At 29.8% G+C, this 24,837-nt stretch overlaps 1 protein-coding gene across 1 annotated transcript in view; it reads left to right on the forward strand.

Moving 5' to 3' along the window:
- The first annotated feature begins 1,630 nt into the window (after positions 1 to 1,630).
- LOC107456330 (cartilage oligomeric matrix protein) overlaps positions 1,631 to 24,837 on the forward strand; it is a 106,357-nt gene continuing 83,150 nt past the window's right edge. The window contains exons 1-3 of the mRNA XM_087168317.1: positions 1,631 to 2,130; positions 13,382 to 13,552; positions 15,175 to 15,392. Coding sequence (XP_087024443.1) covers positions 2,025 to 2,130; positions 13,382 to 13,552; positions 15,175 to 15,392 — 495 coding nt within the window. The 5' untranslated portion in view covers positions 1,631 to 2,024. The remainder of the gene's footprint in view (positions 2,131 to 13,381; positions 13,553 to 15,174; positions 15,393 to 24,837) is intronic.

Genomic DNA, 24,837 nt, shown 5'->3' on the forward strand with positions numbered 1-24,837 from the left:
AGTTTTGAAATCTCTGACTAAAGTATTTAGATCCTATAGTTCATATATTATTTAATCTTACGGTTTCCTTTATGAAATTAGTTAAAGTAAAATACCAATGAAATAGAAATGGCATATTTTAAAGGAAAATATATGACAATGTATTGAACAAATTATGAAAAAACAATCATCTGTAAAATATTCCATTAGTATTTCCTATCGCGCTTTTCAAATCTAAATAGCTAAATTCTTTAATAAACCGGATGCGTAGCGTTTTTAAAAAGTGCTTAAAGGTGTTTATTTTCAACTTTCATAATTTAAAAGCCCTTAAAGGTGCTTTTTTCATTTTTTAAAAGTGCTTAATTTTCCCTTTTCGAAAATGAGATTTTTTTTCTTTACCATGTCGATTTTTGCCAATTACTATGCAAAAGCGTGGTTTTCACATTGTTCTATTCAAAGTTTTCACAATTCATTCAACCGCAATGCATTTCGACTTACCTTTGGTCCGTAGCGTATGAAAGCACCAATCATATGGCATGTTTGATGAAATACTTAGTCCGCATGTGCAACTCTGCTGCATTTTGCAAGCTATTCTCAAGTTCAGGCTTCATTTTTCACCCTCTGACATCGAACCGAAAAACCTCTCTATCTTTTTATAATGGCTAATATAATCAAGAAAAGAGCTCTTTGTCAGAAACTAGTTATTTTATCATGATAACGTAAAGTCTTTAAAAATTATTTTGCATTTTGTTGATGTATATAGTGCTTAAAAATGTTTTTTGAGTGCTTAAAAGGTGCTTATTTTTTGTTGTAAAATTTGGCTACGCACCCTGATAAAGAAATCTGTTTTCATAATAACCATTTTCAACGTTTATAGCAGTTCTTTTAAGTTTTCATTTCGAAGTAAACCATAATTCGGCTTATTTTAATCCTTTTTAGCTTACGTATCTCCACCAGAAACAAATTCATAACTAGACTAGATATAGCACAAGGACTTTAAGTTTTGAAGTCGGACATAAAACCTACTTTAAGAATATTAATGATAAAACGAAACCAATTTTCATTTCTCTAAACATTTTGAATTTAGTCTCTTATAGGTTATAACGATTACAATTACCTTCTATCAACTTTATTTATAAAGTTGTAGTTCCGTCGAAAGAAGGTTAAGCATTTAGGGTTCCGCAGGCGAAAAAAATTGGGAACCTATGTTCTACGAGTGACATTAAAACTGGAGTAGCAATATTTATTTCATATTCAGATCTACCAACAAAAATAAGTAATTAAAAAAAACAGATGATTTTTTTTTCTTCTCAAAAACTTAAAAGTTTATGCTGTAATATTTCATTATGTTGTAATATTTGATTTTGCTCTGTTAGTTTTTTTCCCCTCTATTTCCTTCAAAATAAAATCCTGGTTACGAAACTGTCGGTTATGAAAAGAGAACGCTGAACACCTAAAATAGTTTTTACAAATTATTTTGTGGTGCAGTTGACATCCTTACGTACAAAGACACTTGTTGATTTCATGATGAACTATGTCTTCCGGATAGTAGAAACTGAGCGTAGACAGATGTGAAAAAGATTAAATTTTTTTTTAACAGACACCACGCAAAGTAGGATAGATCATCAAGATGGGACAAGAAAAAAAATACAGTTTACTAGTGGGGGAAACCTCGTAAAAGTGTCGCTCTTTCAGCGTCAACACTTAAAACTGTCTTTCGGTGGCCTTTTTTTAAATCTCCGAATCGTCGCCAACTGTTAAGATTCATCACTTTTAACGAATCCCTTTCCACAAAGTAGTGACAGTAGCTCATCTTAGTGGTTTTCTTGCAGGCAGAAGGCGTCACTGACAGAACAATTTCTAAGATTTCACATTTGGAGTTGCTGTCTTCTTTAGGGAAAGAGTGACAGCCCCGACAAGTGGAATTGTTCTAATTTCACGTCGGTTTAGATTTTCAGTAGTTGTTTTTTTATATACATAAATTCATTAGTAACTTAGATTGAATGACTTTTTCAAATTCGATACATTTTTATTGGTGCTGAGTGATGTTTATTCCAGAAAAATGTCGAAGTTACGGACTATACGCTGCTTTTATCTTTGTGATAATCTTCTGTCTTGTAGATTCAAGAGGACATCTTGTTCAGGATGTCAGTAAGTGAAAATTATTTTTGTAGTTTTAACGATGTTAATTAATTTGCTTACTAAGTATAAGGTTTTATTTTCATGAACGTAGTAATATTTTTTTCCTCTTTTCAATCAATAATTCACATAAAATTAATTGATTCAAAGAATTTGTGGATTTAAAGTGCGTTTATTATCTCAATAGAATAAATAGCTAAATCTAGTTTAAACTAAAACTAGAGCTTATTACCAAAACACATTACAACGGAAATCTGTATTTTCAAACTTAAGTTGAAACTAGAGTTAATTAACATTTAGTTTTACCAAAACATCACAACGGAAACCTTTATGACCCAATTGCTGTAAATTAAAACTATAGCTAATGAGCTTGTAATTTTACCGAGAAATTACAACGGAAACCTTTATAGTCCAACTACTAAGTTAAAACTAGAGCTAATCAGCTTGTAATTTTATCGAAAAATTACAACTGAAACCTTTATGACCCAACTGCTATAAGTTAAAACTAGAGCTAATTAACATTTAATTTTGCCAAAACATTACAACGGAAACCTTTATGACCCACAACTGCTATAAGCTAAAACTAGAGCTGATAAGCATTTAATTTAAACAAAACATTACAGCGGAAACCTTTATGACCCAACTGTTATAAGTTGAAACTAGAGATAATTAGCCTGTAACTTTACCAAAAAGTTACAACGGAAACCTTTATGCTCCAACTACTATAAGTTAACACTAGAGCTGATAAGCATTTAATTTTACAAAAAAAATTACGACCGTAAAATTTAGGGTCCAAGTGATTTAAGTTAAAACTTGAGTATAAAGTAGTCGAACAATAAAGGTTTCAGTTTTAAAGTTTTGGTAAAATTAAATTTTGGTGGAATTCGTTGCATACTTTCAGTTTATTGTTCTCACCGAAATTCACATCAGGCAATCAGAAACTTCAAGATTAAGATCCAAATTTAAATGTTAGGATTACAAAACTCAACTTATTTAAATGTTTTTCTCTAACTTTAAATTTTCTCTTTCTTCAACAAGGATAAATTTTCTCTTTCTTGAACAACATCATGATAAATTTCTAATAAATTCAATCAAAATTTAATATCTCTTAAAATTTGTATACATATTCTTAGCTATTGTATTAAATTCTTAGCTTTACTATTATATCCAATATGGTTCAAATAGTTTCAGCAGAAGAGCGTTCAAAAATTATTCCCCTTATTCCGTCACATATTCTGCATTTCAAAGTCAAATCAAGTTAATTATTTTTAAAATTTAGATAATCGTTCATGTCAATACGTTAAAAAATTGTTCTTACATAAAGTTATAATCTAAATATTTATTTCTTTTACGTGGCACCGAAAACAAGAGTATTTTTCTGGCTAAATTGGCAACACTATCAATGTTATCTACAATTATTCATTTTGTTAGATTGTCTTAAGTAACAATTTGAGTAGGTTATTATGTAAATGATGCGCGTGTTACTATGAATGACCGAAATTGGTGGTTGTTGACTTTCACCGGTGAATGTTGACAATCAAATTAGTCGCTTTGGTGAATGTCCGAAATATTTATTACATCCGATTTGATATTAATTTATTCGTGGATATAATTACATTTATTCGATATTTTAATACTTACTGACGATAGATTAGAACAAACATCAGTGTTTGGAGTATCGGGCAAATATATATCGGGCAATGGCACTTGACTTTAAAAAAACATCAGTGTAGGGTATACCGGGCAGTGGCACTTGACCTTAAAAAAACATCAGTGTAGGGTATACCGGGCAGTGGCACTTGACCTTAAAAAAACATCAGTGTAGGGTATACCGGGCAGTGGCACTTGACCTTAAAAAAAACATCAGTGTAGGATATACCGGGCAATGGCACTTAACCAGACCTAGTATGACTAGACCTTTGGTAAATGTCCGAAATAAATACTAGGCCTAGTGCCACTTTTGCTATAGCTTAAATATTTAAAAAAATTAAGCAAAGCGTTTGAATCAATTTTAAACTGATGACGAAATTATTGCTTTATACAGCGCATGTGCGGAAAAAAATTTTAAAAAAATTATCCACGTGCATCTCTAAAAGTGGATGAATATCCCAAGACACCATACATATATATATATATATATATATATATATATATATATATATATATATATATTATACGACAATCGAGAATGGCGAGAGGAAGACGTACAACGTAATGGAGTAGGATGAGTTTTTCTGAATTTCTACTGAAAAAAACAAGAACCGTACACTCTGCCTTAAGAATTCGTTTGATCCTCAAGCAGGCTTGCTGGTATTGGCAAGTGGTATAAGTAACAACTACCTGTTTTTGAACCTTAAAAAAAATGAAATCCTTCTACTTCGACTTCCAAGAACACTTAACAAATATTTGATAGTCGTAAGTTGTATTAATTGCACTAGTTTTAAAAGCACGTGACTTTTTGCAGAATAAGGAACAATTTGTTTCATTTGAATGTAAAAAATTAAGTTATGCAGTGACTTTGGAGTCCGAAACTAAGTTCTTCTCAGTTAAAGTTGAAAACAAAAATCACAGGTGAAACACACAACTGGTACAACTTAACTGTTTCGTTTTCGATGTAAATGTTTGCCTCGTACTGAAGAGATCACTGAGGCCAGGAACGAAGTTAAGCCGATTCCATTATGTAGTGAGCTATGCTTTTTCCTACGCTTCAGAACCAGTTTTCATTCACATCCAGATCTTACATGAGGCAAGCATTTGCGTTTTAGTTTTAAACTTGGTTAAAAATTAACTTAGCTACGCCAAGAAATGGAGAAGTTGTCCTACGCAAATAGTTTTTGTGATATGTTCAAGCTTAGAACGCATCTATAGTTTTAATATTTCAAGGTAAATGACGTATTTGAGAGACCATCCTTACAAAACTAAGTTGGGTTTTTATCTGCCACGACCTGATACGGAGAATGAAATACTTGTTTAATACGAAACACAAATTCAATAACAACTTCAGATCTCAGAATAGTATATATATATATATATATATATATATATATATATATATATATATATATATATATATATATATATATATATATATATATATATATATATATATATATATATATATATATATATATATATATATATATATAACACCGAAGAGCCATTACATTACGACCACCCTGCTAATAATATGTAGGACCACCTTTAGCCCTCAAAACTGATAGCACCCGCTGTGGCATTGATTCCACAAGGTGCTGATAGGTAGTCTGAGGTATCTGGTACCAAACTCTCACCAACTGGTCCTGCAATTCCCTCATATTGCGAGGGGGTAGCGTGGTAGTACGAATTTGGTTTTCCAAGTAGGACCACAAATGCTCGATTGGATTAAGGTCAGGTGAATTTGGGGGCCAAGACATGACTTGAAAGTCACTAGAATGTTCCTCGACGATTCGACCCTTATGACATGGTGCATTATCCTGTTGGTAAACACCATCTCCCGCAGGAAAAACTGTTGCCATGAATGGGTGAACCTGGTCCGCAACTATGTTCAAGTAGCTTACAGACGTCAGGGATTGTTCTATGAGGATTCGCCAATAGCCCATTGTGCAGCTCTAGTGCGACGTAAATTAGCAACAACAACAATGTTCTATGAGGATTATGGGTCCTAATGTGCCCCATGAAAACATTGTTCCTGGGCAAGAAACCATGAAAACCTGGGCGAGCCATTGTACATAATGTAATGGCTCTTCGGTGTATATATATATACATCAGCCACTAAAAATAAAATTTAATTGCTTCTAAAGACTGGTAGAAAAATAATCTTGTGCTGCTCTATGCACAATTTATTTTATTATGAAAAATTGAAAATGCATTGGTAATTTAAAGGATTAACTCTCAATCAATGGTCGGAAAAACTGCATTATTTTTGCCGTTTACTACAACTATTTTGTTACAAATGTAGTTAACTACAACTACTTAGGGCCCGACTTAGCCTAATTGGGGCCCGGTGCAAAAACTTCTTTGGGGGGACTCTCTGCTTCACTACTTCAGTAATGGGGAACCGAACATTATGCAGGTATTTAAATTTTTCACCTCATTATTGATATATAATAAGAAAATTGACTCGAACCTAAAATAGTTATAAAGCCCCCCCCCCCCCATCAAGAGTCTGACGAAATATCGTTCTGTCCATTTTACTGATATTCTAACAATTCTATGTCCATCATTAGAAGGATATATTACACCTGAAGAGCCAAAATTTGACAAAAATTTAATTTTTTCTTTAAATTAATTGAATTAAAGAAGTATGAAACGGTCAAGAATGGGATAACTGATTATTAACTTTGCCATCTATCTGCGAAAAATTTATATCCTTGCTGACATTACGGCGGAATTCAGCTAAATTTCAGCAATTATGATGGCTCGATTAAGCCAATCAGAAGCCCGTATTTCTGTAAACATATCACATTTTGCGATATGTAAAAATAAAGGCTTTTGTTTGGCCAAATTTGTCCATCGTAACCGAGAAAATCTAGCTGAATTCCGCCCTAGAAAGCCATGGATTTACAAAATATAGATTTTTTTGTGTTCATACGATAGATTAATGAAGAAGCTAACATAAAACGGATTTTACACTGCACTTATATTTCGTTTAAAAAAGGTCATTAAACGTAAAATAAGCTTTCTATTTGATTTAGGGCCCCCCTCTAATGAGGGGGCCCGAGGCAACAACCCCGTATGCCCCGTCAGACTCTGCAACTACTTTTTTTTTTTAATGAAGTGACTACAAACTTCGTTGGAATTGCAAGGAGACAAACTTACATTAATTGTAAGGGAACTATTAAGAAATATTTATTCATGTTTACATGAGCCAATTTATTATTCCAAAACATTTTTTTTTCGAATTTGTAAATTTGATCTTCAACTTTTTCAGCTTTTCTCGACAGCGAATATTTAATTTATTAAAGCGAAATAATTAAATACTTGAAATTTTTTAATAGTACAATAATTTTTTTTTATTTATTTCCTCTAAAAAACTAAGTACTACATCGAAAACACGTGTCACTAGTGTACATTCACATGTGAAAGTGTGACCAATGTGATTAATTTTCGATTTTTCGTAATGGCTAGTTTAAATATTAGTTATGCGTGATTCTTATTATGTAGGGGAGAGGGGGGCACATGTGAACATGGTATGTTTTACCAATATGATTTGAAATAAAAAATCTCGAAAATTTTTCAATTGATGGCAGTACTAGTCCTACCTCTCTGAGAAACTTTCAGAGCAATGAGACATTTTGTTGGTCTATTCTGACAATTTCTTTGTATCAGCTGGTGTTGCATATATTATAATCGCTCGCTTCTCCAAGTGAAAGCATAATATAAATCAACTAATAAACTAAAATTAACTATTGCAGATCATTATATGAACATTCAGGTAAGTTTATGACAATTATTCTTTTTTTTTACTCAATTAAAAGTTCATTATTTTTCAAGTTAGGTTTAAGAAGGATGATGGGGGCACTTGTGAACAAAACATCTGGGGCAGATGTGAACAGTTCACAAGTGCCCCTACATAGTATTAAGATTATTATCCTCATGATATTATAAGTTTAAAAAATATGTATGCATTTAAAATTATCATTATTTAATTTTCCATAATTAATTTATTAATTTTTCCTTAAAAATTTTTTTTTATTTATTAAATGGTTGATCGCGCATCACGCATATTAACTGATACAACTGAGAAAATAGAATTCCTAAAGCTACAAATGAAAAGATAAAAAAAATGAAAAAAAAAGCATGAAAGAGTATTAGAGAAGAAAGAAAAATGCCCATTACAACACCCGTGGAACATGAAGTTGCGAAAAACCCAATTACGGATAAATTATTGTACAGCTGAAAAATTATTTTCTTATTGACAGTACTGTTGTACAATTTAAATTCACATAGTAAGCTACAACCCCCTCAGTATAATGCGTATCTATATCTGTTATATTAAAGATTTTTTTTCTTTGAAATATGATGATTGCTTTGTGTTTTTAATCTTGTTCATATGTGCCCCAGGCCTGTTCACATGTGCCCCCAATAGGGGCACATGTGAACAATTGAAGTCATTTTTCTAAAATATTATAAAGTAAAGAAATATTTTATTGAAAAATCTCAAAAAATTCCACAAGACAAAGAAAATACTATTTAAACATATGGACTTTTTTACTATGAAAAATTGATGTTATTTTTCGAAAAGTGAAGAAATAAAAAAATTTGTTCACATGTGCCCCCCTCTCCCCTAATTCCTTTTAACGCTCAGCTGCTGCCACGGGGTCATTTTCATTGCATCCATTGACGAACCAGCGAAGATTTGTACCCATCAAATTCGAAAAATTAATTGCGTTAGAGTAGTATTTCTTATCTAAACTATCGTTAAAAGTAGTTTCCAGGAATTTCGACGAACTACATTTTTTTATATCGCACTACTCACTGCTTTAGTTTTTTAAAAAAATAGCTCACTACACTACAAATTACGAAAAAAGTAGCGACTGCAGTAATTTCACTACTTGTAGTAAGCTGCTATAGACCAGTGTTCCCCAACCTTTTTATCACCACGGACCTGTCAAGGTTTGATAATTTTATCGCGGCCCGGTGGGGGGACGGACGTTGATTGTTTATATTTAAAATCATTTTGGTTTATTAATTTTAATTTAATTGTATTTAAACATGCCTTCAAAATAAAATACAGTTACACCAAAAAATAAATATAAAGTGATTTAACATTTTAATTTAGTAGAAAGACAAGTCAATGACAACCTTGAGCTTGTTTCTTTGCAATGAGACGGTTCCATCTGGGGGTAATCGGAGACAATGACACCCGAAGTGTGTTGCTTATGTCCAGCTTATTCCGTTGCCTTGCTTTGGTTGCTGTTACATCCGATAACCCCACTTCACACAGATAGGTTGTCGAAAATGGCAATAGGGATTTAAGTGTTGTGGTCGCAATCTCGAGGTATTCTATCTTCGGGGCTACCTTTTTTTCAATAAATAAAAATTTAATAAAGCACAGATATTTTTAATTTGGGGTATAAACCTGGGAATTTAAATTCAGTTTCAATGAAATCGGCTGCCCGGTACCATTTGATCCACGGGCCGGTACCGGTCCGCGGACCGGGGGTTGGGGAACACTGCTATAGACTACTGTTCTCAAGCTTTAGTTTACAGTTAATTCAGTTAGTTTAGTTCTAGTTCATAGAATGCGCAAAAAGGAAAAGCAGTAAAAATCTTAAGGTAACCAATTACCGTTTATAAGCCTATTTTGAATAGAGTTTTTTTTTTCATTTTTATATAAAATAAAACTATGAACCTATCTTTTTTTTAATAAACCGTTTGAGTTTTATTTCTGCGTCAAATCGAACAGAAGTTATGATAATTTTTAAAAAAATCATTTATTTTGATTATTAAATTGATTATCGTGCTTCTGTTGTCCTTTTCCTCAAAACTAATTTTTCGGTTATTTTCCTTCATTTTCAATGCAATACCTCAAAATGTTTTAGTTCGTATTACTTGAAATTTTGCATGAATGTTTTCTATAGATATGTCTAGTGAGTAAACTACGGATTAGTTGATTAAACTACTATTTAGTATTTTACATTTAAATTAAAAATAACTAATTGCGGTTTCTGGCCCTTTTCGCCAAATAAGTTTCTATATTAGTTGTAAAGTATCTAAATAATAATATTACATCTAATGCTTAGCCTATTCCCTTAGTAGAATATTTTAAGGAGTATTATAAAGCAAATTAATAAAATAAATAAGTAAATCTCAACAAAGTCATGTAATTTTGAAAAAAGGTTAATTTTTGGTCTTTCTTTTATTAATTTTTCTCTCATATTTTCAAGAAAACAGTTTTTATATACATATTTTTTTTGTATTCATTACATGTTTTAGTGTATAATACAAGCATAATTCCAAGTAAAACATTTCTAAATTAAAAACTTCAAAATTTTGCCTTCGAAGGAATTTGGGTACATCAATACGTTTTCATCGATTGGTTGGAATTTCACGTACTAGTACTCAATATTTTCAGATCAAGGGGTCAACATTAAATACGCTAATTACTTAGTGCAGACTGTATTTTATGTTACGAAATCAGACATAACAACGCATATTCTTCTGAATAAACATACATTTGTTTTTTCCACGTATATAACATTCTTGGTTCTTAAATTATGGGGGTTGCCACTATCTGGAAAATATGGTCGCAATAGTTTAGGCTTGAGAGCCGTCGAAAAATTCGGTATTCAAACAATTAAAAAAAAAAAAAAAAAAAAAAAAAAAAAAACATCTTGATTCGTATTCACTCTATTTAAATGAAGGGAAAGTTAACTGATCTCTCAAGGATTGGAAATAGTTAAAGCGGAGAAAAAAATGGTGTCCATTGTTTGCTAGGAGACAATAATGAAAGATTAAAGCTAGCCATTTCAAAAAGCGACATGAAGAACATAAAAGTTGCTCAAATGATGATTGATGCTGAGAATAAAAGTAAAATTAATGACTCAAAAAAAAAAGAAAGAAAACTGGCAATGATATAACTAAAAAAAATGAATATTATTTATCCAAGTTTCCATGTTCTAATTTGATTTTTGAAGAAATAAATGTATATAGAAAGAAATAGTTTATCATATTTTAGTTATGATTTTCTTTTCCACTTGTTAATCAAATAATTCTCTTTAAGTAAATGATAGAAAGTTAATTTTAATTTTTTTAATTTTTTTTTAATTATTGGAGAGTATTGATATGTTTGAATATTATAGATATACCTATATATTTAAATCTTTGATTTTCATGCATTTGGCTTATAAGCATGTTGTAAATGCATTTACGGAGAGAATGAACGTACGGCGAGAATGTGGAGAGAATATATATTACTCAATAAATTACTCAAAATCATTTGCCCTTAAACTTAAATTTGCCCTTAAATTTTATATATTTTGCATGTTGCGTATTTCAAAAGCTTACATTTCGTGTTTCTATATTTTCATTTCTCCAAATTTTATTCAACCAATTTCCTTCATATGTTGGAATTCGACAATTTAAATAACGTAGATTAAATTGGCGTAAATTCAAAATTTTTAAAAACCTTTAGTAAATTACTAATAAAAATGATAAAAAAAACTATCTTTTGATTGGAATTATCGTTGAATAAATTAAATTTGTATTTGTAGGTAATTTAATTTTCTTTTTGTTTAGATATATTTTTTTTTCCAAAATTTATTCAACCAACTCCCTTCATATGTTGGATTTCGATAATTAAAATATCGTAGATTAATTTGGCTTAAATTCAAAAATTTTTAAAACCTTCAGTAAATTAACTAATAAAAAAATTATCTTTTGATTGGAATTATCTTTGAATAATTTAAATTTGTATTTGTAGGTAATTTTTTTTATAGATTCGCCTATAAAATTCTTGAGATATGGCAAAAAAAGTTAAAAGTGAAATTAACGTTAAGGGGCTCAAACTTTTTTACTACTCTTGTTTGCTTGAACTACTAAAACCCTATTTTCAAGATGGTGGCGGCACCCCATATTTTGAGGCTCAAAACTCCGAATACATTGAAAAAATGTATGTTTATTCAGATGAAATCCGTTTATGTGTTCGATTTCGCATTTTAAAATTATCGTCTGCACAAATTCTTTTTCGTTTGAAAAGTCATTTGAAATATTAATATCGAGTCTCCCAAGCGTTAAAATCGGATCGTAAGATTAAAAGTAATTAAGAGTGCTCTCCGAAAAATAAATCTGTTAATTTAAATAGTTTATAAAAAGCAGAATTAAAATATTTATTCTATTAATCTTTATGTACAAACAAAATCTAACAGCTAGAAAAAAGGAAATTGATGTTACACTAATTAAAACTGAAAAGTTCGAATTAAAATGGTGAAGGACGAAATAATATATTCTTTGAAAGGGCAATTATTGCCGAACCCCCCCTTTCCCTATGATTTATTAACTGGATACGCTTTTCCTATTTTTATTCCAGTTTTCCTCAGGCTCATTATCTGGAAACATGGAACAAAATCAGGATTAATGACCAAAAAGTACACGCCTCAATTAGTCGAATGTTTGCTAGGAAAAATAATTACGCTTTATATTTATTTGTTTTGCCGAAATTATGTGTGCAAAAAATATGAAGAGGCAGATCTTAGTGATTGCCTTCCGCTTATCACTATTCAATTCTCACATTCATATATTTCGACTGTTTACTCATTAATTTTTTTTGTCATCTGTTCATAAAGAAAATTACTTTTATTGGGAGTAATTTTCTTTGTTTCATGTTTTTAGTAATTAGTTGGTAAATACCTGTCTGTAGCTGTCTTTAACTGAGTAATGAATATTGAGCGATTATGAAATTATTTATAGTTTTTATTTATTCATTTTTTTGTCTGTAGTTATTAAGGAATGGATTTTTTGTGGACTCTATTTTGCAACATCGTCTTGAAAATTTTCCTTGAACAAATATAAAGGTTTTTCATAATTGATGAATCTTTTTGCTGGGAAATTCTACGGCTTTGTGCCGTATGTAATGCATAGTTAATATATTTGTTTAAAAATATTTTGTAAATATAGATATCGATGCCGAAAATAGCTTAGAACCAAATGTGAATAGATAAAGCTAACTTTATTCATATTCATTAAAAGAAACAGGTGTAAAATTATAATTTTTGATCGTCCCTTTGACTTGAAATTACCCAGAAGGACATATTAACTGAAATTTCAGAATAATTGAGAAAATATCTTTCGAAAGTGTTCAAAAATTTTAAGATGCCGCTAACAAAGTATTTATTTTCATTGTATATTATTTGCATCACGTTTTTATTAGTTATTTTTAAGAATACTTGCTTATAATTTTATGTTACTGTTACTGAATAATAAATGGTTATAGTAAATAAATTTCCATTCCTATACGGTTATTGAAATTGTACTTTTCTTTCAAATCCATATACTGAGTTTCCGTCTGAAAACCATTTGTTTCTAACACAATTTACTTCTGCCAAAGCACGTCTGTTCTACAAAATTTCGCGAGAGAATTTTATTATTGCATTGAGGCAAATAAAATCGTCTGACTCAATGCAAAACTCAAATGGCTCCAAACAGTGAATCAAAAATATTGTATGATTCACGCTAAACACTGGAAAAAACCGTGATTTGTTTCGGAGTGCCTTTGCTTTGATTTATTTTATGTCTTTTCTAAAACGAAAATGTATTATTTCAGGAACGACAGCTGATTTGGGAAATGCATTATGCAACAAAAATGCCAGTATTGCCATTTCATTTCGAGAAGTATCCTCGAGGCCAAGGCTCTTCACACATACTATAGTCACTATTGATTTTCTAGTGACAGGTTATCGACTCACATTTAGTGTTGATCCTAATAAAGGAAAAAGTGAGTTATATAGAGATTAGAATTATTTATGCTATCTCAGAAATTATGTAAAAAAATTATCGTCTGTTTTTTGTGAAATGCCTTAATGTTTTTTTTTTAAATTTCAGAATCGATATAAGAAATGAATTATCGTCTGCTTTTATAAAATTCCTTGATGTAATTTTATTTATTTTATCGATGGAAGTTATTATCATCTGCTTTTGTATAGTGCTTTAATTTAATTTTGCTTTCATTGATATTGATCTAAGAAATTTTTTTTTCTTATAATAACTTAATTTTACTAATGCCTTTTTATTAATTCTGATTCTGATTAATACCAAATATTCTGATTGAATTCTACTTTTATTAATAGTTACTTATTATTATATTGAATCGATATGATAACAGTTCCCTTCTACAAAAACTTTTCAAAGTTATTTGGTCAACAGTTAACAGCACACGATACCGGATGTCCCAAAAATGGTTGACGATTCAAAATATTAATTAAAGAAAATTGGAGTGTGATAAAAATATACGATTTGCTGAGTTCTGGTTAGGAAATATAGTTTTTATTTGTATTAAGTTTCAAAATTAGTTTCAAGGTCCATTAACCGATGTCACTGTTAATTGAGAAATACTCTAAAATAATATTTTCAAAATAATCACTATTTCCAAGAAGTACTTATTTTAATCAGAGAGAATTTAAAACATTGTTAATTTTTTTTAAACATTTATTATTTTTGAATTATATACAATTTTTTAATGTTTAATCAATAATTTATCAATTATCAATTGATTCATTTTTCACAGATCTTATCTCAATCAACTGTGATAAAGCAAAGACTTTGTGTTTCTTTTTTAAATCATATTTTATGGTTAAATATTGTTCAATTACCAAAAAATGCTAAACACTGAAAACAATAGCGAAAACGAAAATCAGAATTTTGATCAAAATTCCAAAATGGCTAGGTAAAAGAAATCGTAAGTATGCGACTAAAATATAAATTTAGAATTATTAAATTTAGAATTATTAAATTTACACTTGATGAAGTATAAATTTAGAAAGATGCCATAGACATTCAAAAAGTTAAAAAATATATTTTAGCATCTAATTTTTAATAAATCATTTATTCAAACATTAACGCCTTTAAAGACTCATATTCTTAGTGTTTAATTCAGCAATGGCACATATATATTTTTGGTACATAAATTTTATAAAACAAATCTAGAATTGAAGGAAAATTTGCATTAAGGTTGAAATATGCTTCCTGAAATTAAGCATTAATATTTCATAGCGTGGATATAAAACAATAACTAAACAATTCTAAAACACTATATATATTTTTTTTGAAAAAAAAAATGTTTTGAATCAATGTCAGGTCTTAGCCTTAAGAGTTGTTTAGTTCTAAGATTTACTGTTAGGCTTCACATAGGATTAGTTGTAGGATTTTTAGTATCATAAAAAAGAATACGAAACTCAAAATTTAAAAAAAAAAAATACCAGTTACTCAGCTGACCATTATATATTTTTTTTGGTAAAAATAGTTTTATGTGTCGTAATGAAAGTTTTCTTTTAAACGCGTCATTTCAGGAATAAACGATTCAGTTGTTTCCGGTGATTAAATTGTTTTCATATTTTGCAGTGTTAATGACTCTAAATGGGCCAAATGATCTAGAGCAAAAGTATCAGATTCCGGGAAATTTATCAGCAGGAGAACATATAACAATATTCCTACCCGATCCAAGAAAATCTACATCACCTGCAGTTTTGCAAATTTTTGTGAATTGCTCTTTGCAACAATCTATAGAATTGCCAAAGTCAATGTTCGACATGCTACAACATCACACAGAAGTTGCTGTGGTAAGTTACATGCTATATTTAAAATCATCAATGGTTAACGTGCATTTTTAGAGCCTTTCTCAACTTATGTTAAGAGAGACATATATTGCGACTATTTTACTAAAGCTACATGACTCTAAAACGCCTGCTTTGCTGACATAGACCGCTAGGCTCCACATAGAGTTAGTTTTAAAGTTCTTCTGCAGCCTGTATAGAGTCAGTTTTAAAGTTCTTCTGCCGCCTATATAGGGTTAGTTTTAATTTTTTTCTGCAGCCTATGTTAGAAAAGAAATATATCGGGGTAATAGTAATAAATTTATATCGCTCATGGGCTGCAATAGAGGCACAACTCAAAAAATCATATTTTGAGATAAACGGGTTTAAAGTTTTCATTGCTAATGAAAATGCATAGGAAATGCTTTAGTTTGCTTAAACGAAGATTACCTTCAAGTTGAATTATGAGTTCGCTAGTATTGCTGCTGAAAAGAATGTGTATTTTCATATTTACACATGTTCTTAGCACAAAAAACGTGTTTTTTGAATTGTGCCACTATTGCAGCCCATGAGCGATATAACTAAAACGCTTGTTTTTGCCAATATCTGTTTATAGGTTTCACATAAGTTTTTAAGGGTTTTCTGCCTGCCTATAATTAAAAAGAGGCATATATCCCGGTAATTGTTCTAAAGCTAACTAACTCTAAAACAAACTTTAAACAAACTCTAAAACGTCTGTTTTGCTAATATCTACCTCTAGGTACCTTATCGGGTAAGTTAAAGGTCTTCTGCAGCCTATGTTAGGAAGGACATTCATTGTGAGTATTCGACTTCAGCTAGATGCTCTTAAAAGTCCCTGTTTCGCTAACTTCTATCGATAGGTTCCCCACTAGGTAGATTTTAAAGTGTTCCGCGGCCAATATTAAAAAAAAAGACATGTATCGTGGTAATAGTAACAAAGCTAGATAACTTTAAAACGCTTGTTTTGTTGACATCTTCCGCTGTAGATTCCACATAGAATCAGTTTTAAAGGTCTTCAGCAGCCTACGTTAAGAGAGGGGCATACATTGTGAGTATTCTACTAAAGTTAGATGCTCTACAATACATGTTTTGCAAACATCTACGTCTACCGATATATAGGTAACTTCAACCTATGTAAAAGGCATATACTAGGTAATACATAGTTACTCAAGCTAGATAACTCCAAAACGTCTGTTTTGCTAACATCTATCCCTACGTCCACATTAGCTATCAAGTTATTTGTTTATGGCATTTCTACGCTATAACTAGATAATCTAATCATGAAAACGCATACACATCTTGTAAATATTAATTTACCCCCGATATAATTGCACTTGTTACTGAACAGTTAATAGATTTCATACGCTAATTGACAAATCCGATTCTTTGCAAGCAGTATTATTTTGCAATTAGCCTAGCTAGTTGGATGTGTTAGTAGTATTTTCTAAGCAGCCTGGCACTTTCTTGGCTAAATGCAGTGAGCTCATACCTTCAGGCTGACAAGAAAATATCCGTTGTTCAATTGGTATTTATTTTATAGACCCACTTAAGGGATGAAATGTTGGGTCAACCATGCCCGGTTCGACGATAGAACCCAGAACCTGTGGCACGAACACGCGAAGCGCTTATTTAAGAATGTATTAAATTTAATTTAATTTAATCAATTAAATTTAATCTAAAGATTAAAAAGTAAATAAAAGATATATATTAACTCGGATGAGAAACTAAATTCTTTACAATTCTTACCACTACTTTAATAATTTTTAAAGTAATATATCCTGACAACATCTTCAAAACAAATTCCTTGAAAGTTAAAGACACGCGTATTATAATAATAACACTTAACTTAATAAAGGATAGTTTTAATGATGAGCGTTAATGAAATTTCTGCAATTCCAAATTTTAAGAATCATGTTACATTCAAAGAGAATTGTCATAATATCAGAACAGATTTTAAGTCTTGTCGTTTGAAATAAGATATTCAATCTTTTATGTCAATGCTGTTGTAATCAATGAGAAAATCTGAATATCGTGAAAAGTTTTAAAAACTTAATGTTACATAAAATGAGTTGACAAGTCTATTGAGTAAACGATTTCTGATTCCGCCATTTTAATTTTCAAAAGAGAGATAATCGTTTGAAGAGACCATTAGGAAAAAGAAATATACTGAAATGAAAGCATGATAAAACGACCGGAAAATAATATTTTCAACCATCTGGGATAAAATTGAATCCATATGCAGGAATAACCGCAGACGATTTCTTTCTTTCTGCACCATTGAACAAAAAAAATATTAAGTTCTTTTTGTTCCATTTTGATGCGGCGGATGATGTTCTTCCATCTTGCATCCGGTAGGGAAGAAAAACGCACTCTTTTTGCTAAATTTTGACGTCATTTTTACAACAAGAGAATGTTTTTACATAATTCGGTTACGATTCCTTAGAATTGTTATTGTCATGATTTTATGAGACATTTTGTCGAAGTTCCGGTTAGGAATGGCATCATCTCTAAGAAAAGAAATATTTGAGGAAAAAATAATGAGCTAAATTTTCCCGTCATAGAATTTTAAAATCGTAGCACAAACTGAAAGAGAAATAAGTAAAAGTTAACGACTTACTTGAATGAAAATAGTACTTGAAAGTAAATATACGTTATTCAAAAGCGAGTCGAACGAATAAAAATACATTAGATTTTTGTTTATCATTATTATTGTTTTTTTTTTAATACAAAATTTCCATGCAACTTTTTAGGGTATTTTTACTTGAAAAAGTATTGTATTTTATAAATTGTTTGGTGTTATTTTTTTAGAATTTTTTATGTTAGACCATGGAAAAGTATTTATTCGTCTTACTGCAGAGCCGTCTATTTCAATTTCTTTTCCAATGCCGGCTCATAACTTAATTACAAAGACTATAAAAACAGAAAGTTAGGACTCAAAACGAAACTCAGTTCATTTTATCGCCTCGTTTGAAGGACTTTTATAATCTCTTTTAATAAGTACTAAACATCTGTTTAAAGAGTAGTGTCCGCATTTCCAAATTTGTGCAAACGGTAAGTGGGCGAGAAAATCTGCATAATACAATGAAAATTGCAGATAAGGGGAGGGGGTGTTCTGCCACACTGGATATTAATTACCATAATTGATTACTTGATATTTCAACACGATAATGACTGCTTATTACTCACTTCGGATGCTTTTGCAAATTATCTTAAAGCACTAATTAATTTTATCGCTCCCTCTCTCTCTTTGAGCTTAGCAATTTTTTTTACAAGACCTTGTGTTTTAAGTTGTGATGATTTTTCTTGGAAGGGTAAGTTTGAAATAGTTTTCTATGAAATGGTGTGTTTTGTATAAAAAAATATTTTTAACGCTTGAGTGCATGGCACAATTGTCGATGTTAGTGAACGAAGGCTCTTAGTGACGTTTTAGTAAAGTTGAGTGCGTTAGCTGTAAAATGCATACGTTGCTTTCTTTTGTTGCACCTCTAACTGTTTCGGTTTTTAACATGCTTCAAGAAAATATACTGTAATTCCATGTCAGAAGCAATCAAAAATTATAATTTTGCGCAATTTTTTTATAAATATGAATAAAGCTAATTTTCTATTGCTATTTGGTACAATAATATTTCAGTCATAGGTAATTATTCACAACTATATATATCTAAGTTCAAAATGAAGATAAACAAATAAAAATTACAGACAATGAAACTTATAGTTTTTCGTAATTTTCTTCGCATTTTTTTGTATTTATTTATTTTGCTGTATATATATATATATATATATATATATATATATATATATATATATATATATATATATATATATATATATATATATATATATATATATATATATATATATATATATATATATATCACAATAAATAAATACAAAAAGAAAAAAAAGAGAAAAACGAAGAAAATTAAGAAAATCAATAAGTTTTATTTGCTGTGCATAAGTTGTAAGTATATAGAACTGATAAAATAAGTTCAAAGACATGCAAAGAAATTTTTGAAAAAAATTTATAAAAATCCGGAAGAAAAAGAAGATATAATCTCATTGATTATATATATTTTTAAATTTTTTCCCCGGATTTTTATAAAAATATTTTTTTAAATTTATTTTCTTCTTCAATTTTTTCATTATTCTGTAATTTTTCCATGTTTTCTCTACATTTTGAACTATATATATAAATATTATGTAGATAATGTAGATATATAATTTAAAAATACTTCAGTACGAACGCGACATAAAATGATCCCACTACTCTCTATTAATGCTTCTATTTTCATATTTTGTAATCTAGCAAACATGTTACGAAAATATTTTAAATCATTTTTGAAAGATGCTAGTAAGTGTAAGAGAATTTGAATTCTCTGTGCTTTATATATTACATTGTGTATTTTATTCTGTATTTTCTTGAATTTTTATTTTATATTTTTGCTTAATATGCTTTATTTTGTTTAATTTTTTTTGGCTTTCCTCACACTATTGTATTCATAAATTTTGCATTTGCTATATTTATACAATATGCCGGGTAGGTGGACGAGCGGTTAGCGTGCCTGACTGCGAAGCCAATGACTGCAGGTTCGAATCCCGCTCAGGGCATGGATGTTTCTCTACGTGTGTTGTCCTCTGTTGTGAATGTGGCCCACCCTATGAGCGGGTATCTGAGGAAGTGTGGCGTGGGAAATGGTGCCCACTGGGTAACGTTAAATGAGCAACACTTCCGGCGTCTTCCGAGGTGAAGAACGAGTTCAGTAACTGCCGTTAAAAAATATTAATACAATATTAGAAAGCACTCATTTTCGCGTATATAATCGTGTGAGCTGAAGACGAGATTAGATCTTTATTTTTCTTACATCGAATATCTTTATTTGGTGTACAAGGTAATTTTGAAAGGTGGCTGAGCTGTTTATCAAAAGCGGCAAATACTAATTAATCTCAAGCTTGTCATTCGGTAAACAAAGGTGGAATTGCCTTTTAGCCCTCCAAATTTTGAGGGTATACTGAAAAGCGTATCATTAATCCTTGAAACTTTCAGCTAACATTTTTTGGGGCTGTTTTGGCACAAATCGCATTAAAGAAGTGATGTTGAATCTTTATTCATTACGCTCCTTATGATTTACATTAATCAGGCTGATATGTTAATTTGTTACGAGTTTTAAATCAGACTTTTTTAATGTTAATTCAAGATTCATGTCACCTTAAAGATCAAAATTGTTTATTTTCATTCGAAGTTTATTGAAGACTGTATGAATGCCTGTTATTCGTAGAAATAAGAAAGAGCAAGTAATTAATAAATCGCTACTAATAAACACACTGCAATTCTGCTCAACAACTGATAGGCATATACCAATAATATTAAAGAAATAAAAATAAATCCTATTTTTATTAATATTATTATTGTTGCTCTTCTTTGTGATTTTTGTTATTATATTCATTCCTCGTCGATCTACCAGCAACCGTGTCTTATAATCAGTCTATTGAAGGACGAATAAAGAGTAAATAAACAATATACCTACAAGTATTTCTCTAGAAAATTTAGAATTGTGTGAACTCTTGTGTTTTATTCGATTAAGAGTGCTCAGGTGTTTCACTGACTTTAGGGTTGGTACTCGTGGCATTTTGATGTCAATGTCTGGAATTACTATTAAATAAAATAATAATCACGACTAGTGGTTCACTTAAGCTAAACAATATGCATGCTCTATTAAATGGAAGATGAAAAAACCCGGTTATATTTTAAATGACAAACTTTTATTAAGTTTAGCTTAAATTTTAAAAGTTTCAAATATCTGAACAAATCAATAGAGTAAGTTAAATAATTTTTTATGCTACTTAACAGATTTCTTTGTTTTCGTCTCCTTATTTGCAAACGAAAACCACAAACAGTCACTTTTATTTTTGATTAATGCTAGATGATATGGCGTAAACTGGAATTCCTTTGAACAATTTGAATAGTTAGTTGATTTTTTTTTCATTTTTCATCAGACACCTTTAGACAAAAAAACATTTAAATTAAACTATTCATTGCGAATAGATTTAAATTAAGAAGTAACCTATTTTTTTTTTGAGTGAATTAAAAATTCTTATTAAATGTATGTATTTTATTTTATGTATTTTATTTGAAAAGATCAAAGCGTGTATTGAATCAACATTTTATTTTGCGTAAGAGAGGCTTGTTTAAAAAGCTTTTGAGTTAACTAGTACAATTGCGTATTTCTTATAATTAGTAGAACTTCCAACTTGAAATTTAATTTAGATTTGACTATTTTCAACGAAACCTTAAATAGTTACATTCGAAATAATTGTCGTTTACTTTACTTCGTTTTAATATAAACTTTAAAGTAATTAATCGCATTTAATGAACAATTAAATGCTTAAGCTAAATAAAATAAAATAAAATAGCATTTCTGAATTTTATTTTATTTCAATTGTTAGATACCCATTTCTATTCAAACTTCAAAACACACCATATAATTTTCTTGTATTTATAATTTCTTTTTAAAATAAAATTGGAAGTAATCATTTGCATAATATGTAGGGGAGAGTGGGGTCAATTGTAACATTTTTTACTTAACTATTTTTAACTAACAAAAAATCCAATATATTATTAGTATTAATTGACAGACGAGTAAAGTAGACTATCCTCTACCAGAAAAAATAAATAAATACCTGATTTTAAATATTATCATATTAGTTATTAACAATTTTTGACAGTCATGCACTTGTTACAATTGTCCCCACTTACGGGGCCAATTGTAACAGTTCATAAATTCAACTAAAACATAGTTAATTATACATACTATCATAGTTGTGACATATTTTTTTATTGATCAGAATAGAAGTGATATTTTAGGAGTAAAAATAATAATGAGCAGAGACCTAAAGGGTTAAACTTTTAACTTTAAGGGGTTAAAAATTTTAATTTATGCTGTGAAAGGTGACAAATAAAATAATGCACATGCAACATAATATAAGTGATATAGGAAACTATTGGTGGTTCTTAAAGAGTTAAGTAATGGTTTGTAAACATAAGATTATTTATATTCAGCTGTTACAATCGTCCCTTTACTTATTGTTACAATTGTCCCCAAGACTCCATTTCAGCTTCATTTGTTAAAAACAATGCTAGTTAATTAGCAAAACTAATCTTTTTTTATTGAAATGTTAATTAAGGTGTCCACTTACATATTCGGTCACTAATTTTCATTTGTTTAAACAAAATTACTTTGCTGCAATATAATATTCTAATACCAAAAAAAGTACTTGCGTAGCGTGAAAATATCTTTTGTGATGTACCTCTTTCAAAAGTACATAAAAATGGTTGTCATCAGGGACGTACATGTAGATTTATTAAATACACCTAGTGCGCCACCTAGGAACCAAATCTAGAACCCGACACTCGAAATTTTTGCTCTGTTACAATCGTACCCTGTTACAATTGACCCCACTCTCCCCTACTTAAACTCTAAAAATGAAAAAAAAGCAAAACTGTGTAATTAACATTGACTGCAGGCATTCTTTAAATATCAGAGGTTAGACAATCATTCGTCATCATAAATAATTGAACATTTCAAATATTTCTTTCCCTGAATAGGTATAGCATAATTACTGACTGAATAAGTATAGCATAATTATATATAGCATAATTTTAATGCTCACTTATTAAAAGCATGACTGAATTCGGAACATAAATGCTGAATATTTTAAACATTAATCATTGTTATCACTGATTAAGCATAGCATAATGCTTAACAAAAGCATAACAGCATGTTGAACATTTCAAATATTTGTGAATCTCTATCCTAGATAAAGCATAGCATAATGCTTAACAAGGAAGAACATAATCTTGAACATTTTAAACATTTAAGGTTTTCTTTCACTGAATAATAGTATAATGCTCAATAAAACAGCAGCATAATGTTGAACATTATAAACATTTAAGGTTTTCTTTCACTGAATAATAGTATAATGCGCAATAAAACAACAGCATAATGTTGAACATTTCAAATATCTGTAGCTTTCTTTCCCTGTGCGCAAAACTTTTATTACATCATAGATGAAAAAAATTAATACCAAAAACTGAGTTTATGGTCAAATAAGTATAATAAATTGCACAATAGTAAGTATTGGGCATAATGTGGAATTTTGAAAAATGTTAGAATAAAACATGAATAATTAAAACAAGTGAAAAAAGGTCATGATACTGCGCAGTTGTGAAAATTAAAATTGCAAATAATAAAAAGACTATGTACATTTATATCTGTTATCGCTATGGAAAAAAAAATGAAACATATTTTCGAAAATACGAATTATGATGAACACAGTTATACACAGAAATGTGAAAATAAAATATTAATATTTTAATCTAACGTACTATATAAAATAGAGAGAAAAAAATCGAGAATTTACGTGATCAGCTGTGAAAATGAAGTTTAATTATTTAAATTTGAAATAGTATAAAAAAATTTTAATGAAAAACAAAAAGCTGAACAGCTGATCATTAGCAAAATGGAAAACAAAATACGAACAAATATTATTAACAATCCTGATTAATTAATTATAGGCAATCTTCACTAAAAAACATAAAAAATAAAGAATGATGAATGATAAAGAACTAAAATATACAGTTGAGCAAGAATAAGTAACGAAATTTACACGCAATTATGCATTACAATAAATTAATTTACAACATTTGTGAAAATACAATGAGAAAATATTTATTAGACGGGGAAAAACAATTTTATTATTGCATGCAGTTATTTTAATTGCATACGTTAACTGAACGTAACTTTGCATTAAATTTACTTATAAATGTAGAAAAAAAATTGCTAGAAAATAAATTAACCTCATTTATTACTTAATAAATGTAAGAGTATAATGAAATATCCTAATCATAAAATGGTGACTGAGTTAATATTATACGATTGCTTTAGAATATTATAAGAAAAAATTAATAAAAGACACATTTGTTTTAACGCGTTTAATTAGATAATAAGTAGATTCAATATAATTTAGTTAATTTGTTAAACTAGTGTAAGTGTGTTCTATTACTTATTGTAAAAATGCACACGTCCAAGTTTCAAAAAATGATAAGAGTATTCGAATGGAAAGGAAAGAAAAAATTTTCCAGCTGAACCCTTTTGAAAGCGGAAAAAGAGAGAGAGGGAGAGAGAACAAGAGAGAGAAAGAGAGGGAGAGAGAAAGAGCTAGAGAAAGAGAGGGAGAAAGAAAGAGCTGGAGAGAGAGAAAGAGAAAAAGAAAGAGAAGGAGTGAGAGTAAGAAAGAGAGAAAGAGAGAGAGAAAGAGAGGGAGAGAAAGAGAGGGAGAGAAAGAGAGGGAGGAAGTGAGTGGGAGATCAGAAAGAGGAAGAGAGAATGAAATAAATAAAACCATTTTCAACCTCAAGAGAAGACCCCCAATGTGTTTTAATTCCAAAGCTAAT

This window comes from Parasteatoda tepidariorum, chromosome 7, assembly GCF_982258835.1.
Source record: "Parasteatoda tepidariorum strain Cologne lab strain chromosome 7, Ptep-v5.0, whole genome shotgun sequence".
Taxonomy (NCBI): domain Eukaryota; kingdom Metazoa; phylum Arthropoda; class Arachnida; order Araneae; family Theridiidae; genus Parasteatoda; species Parasteatoda tepidariorum.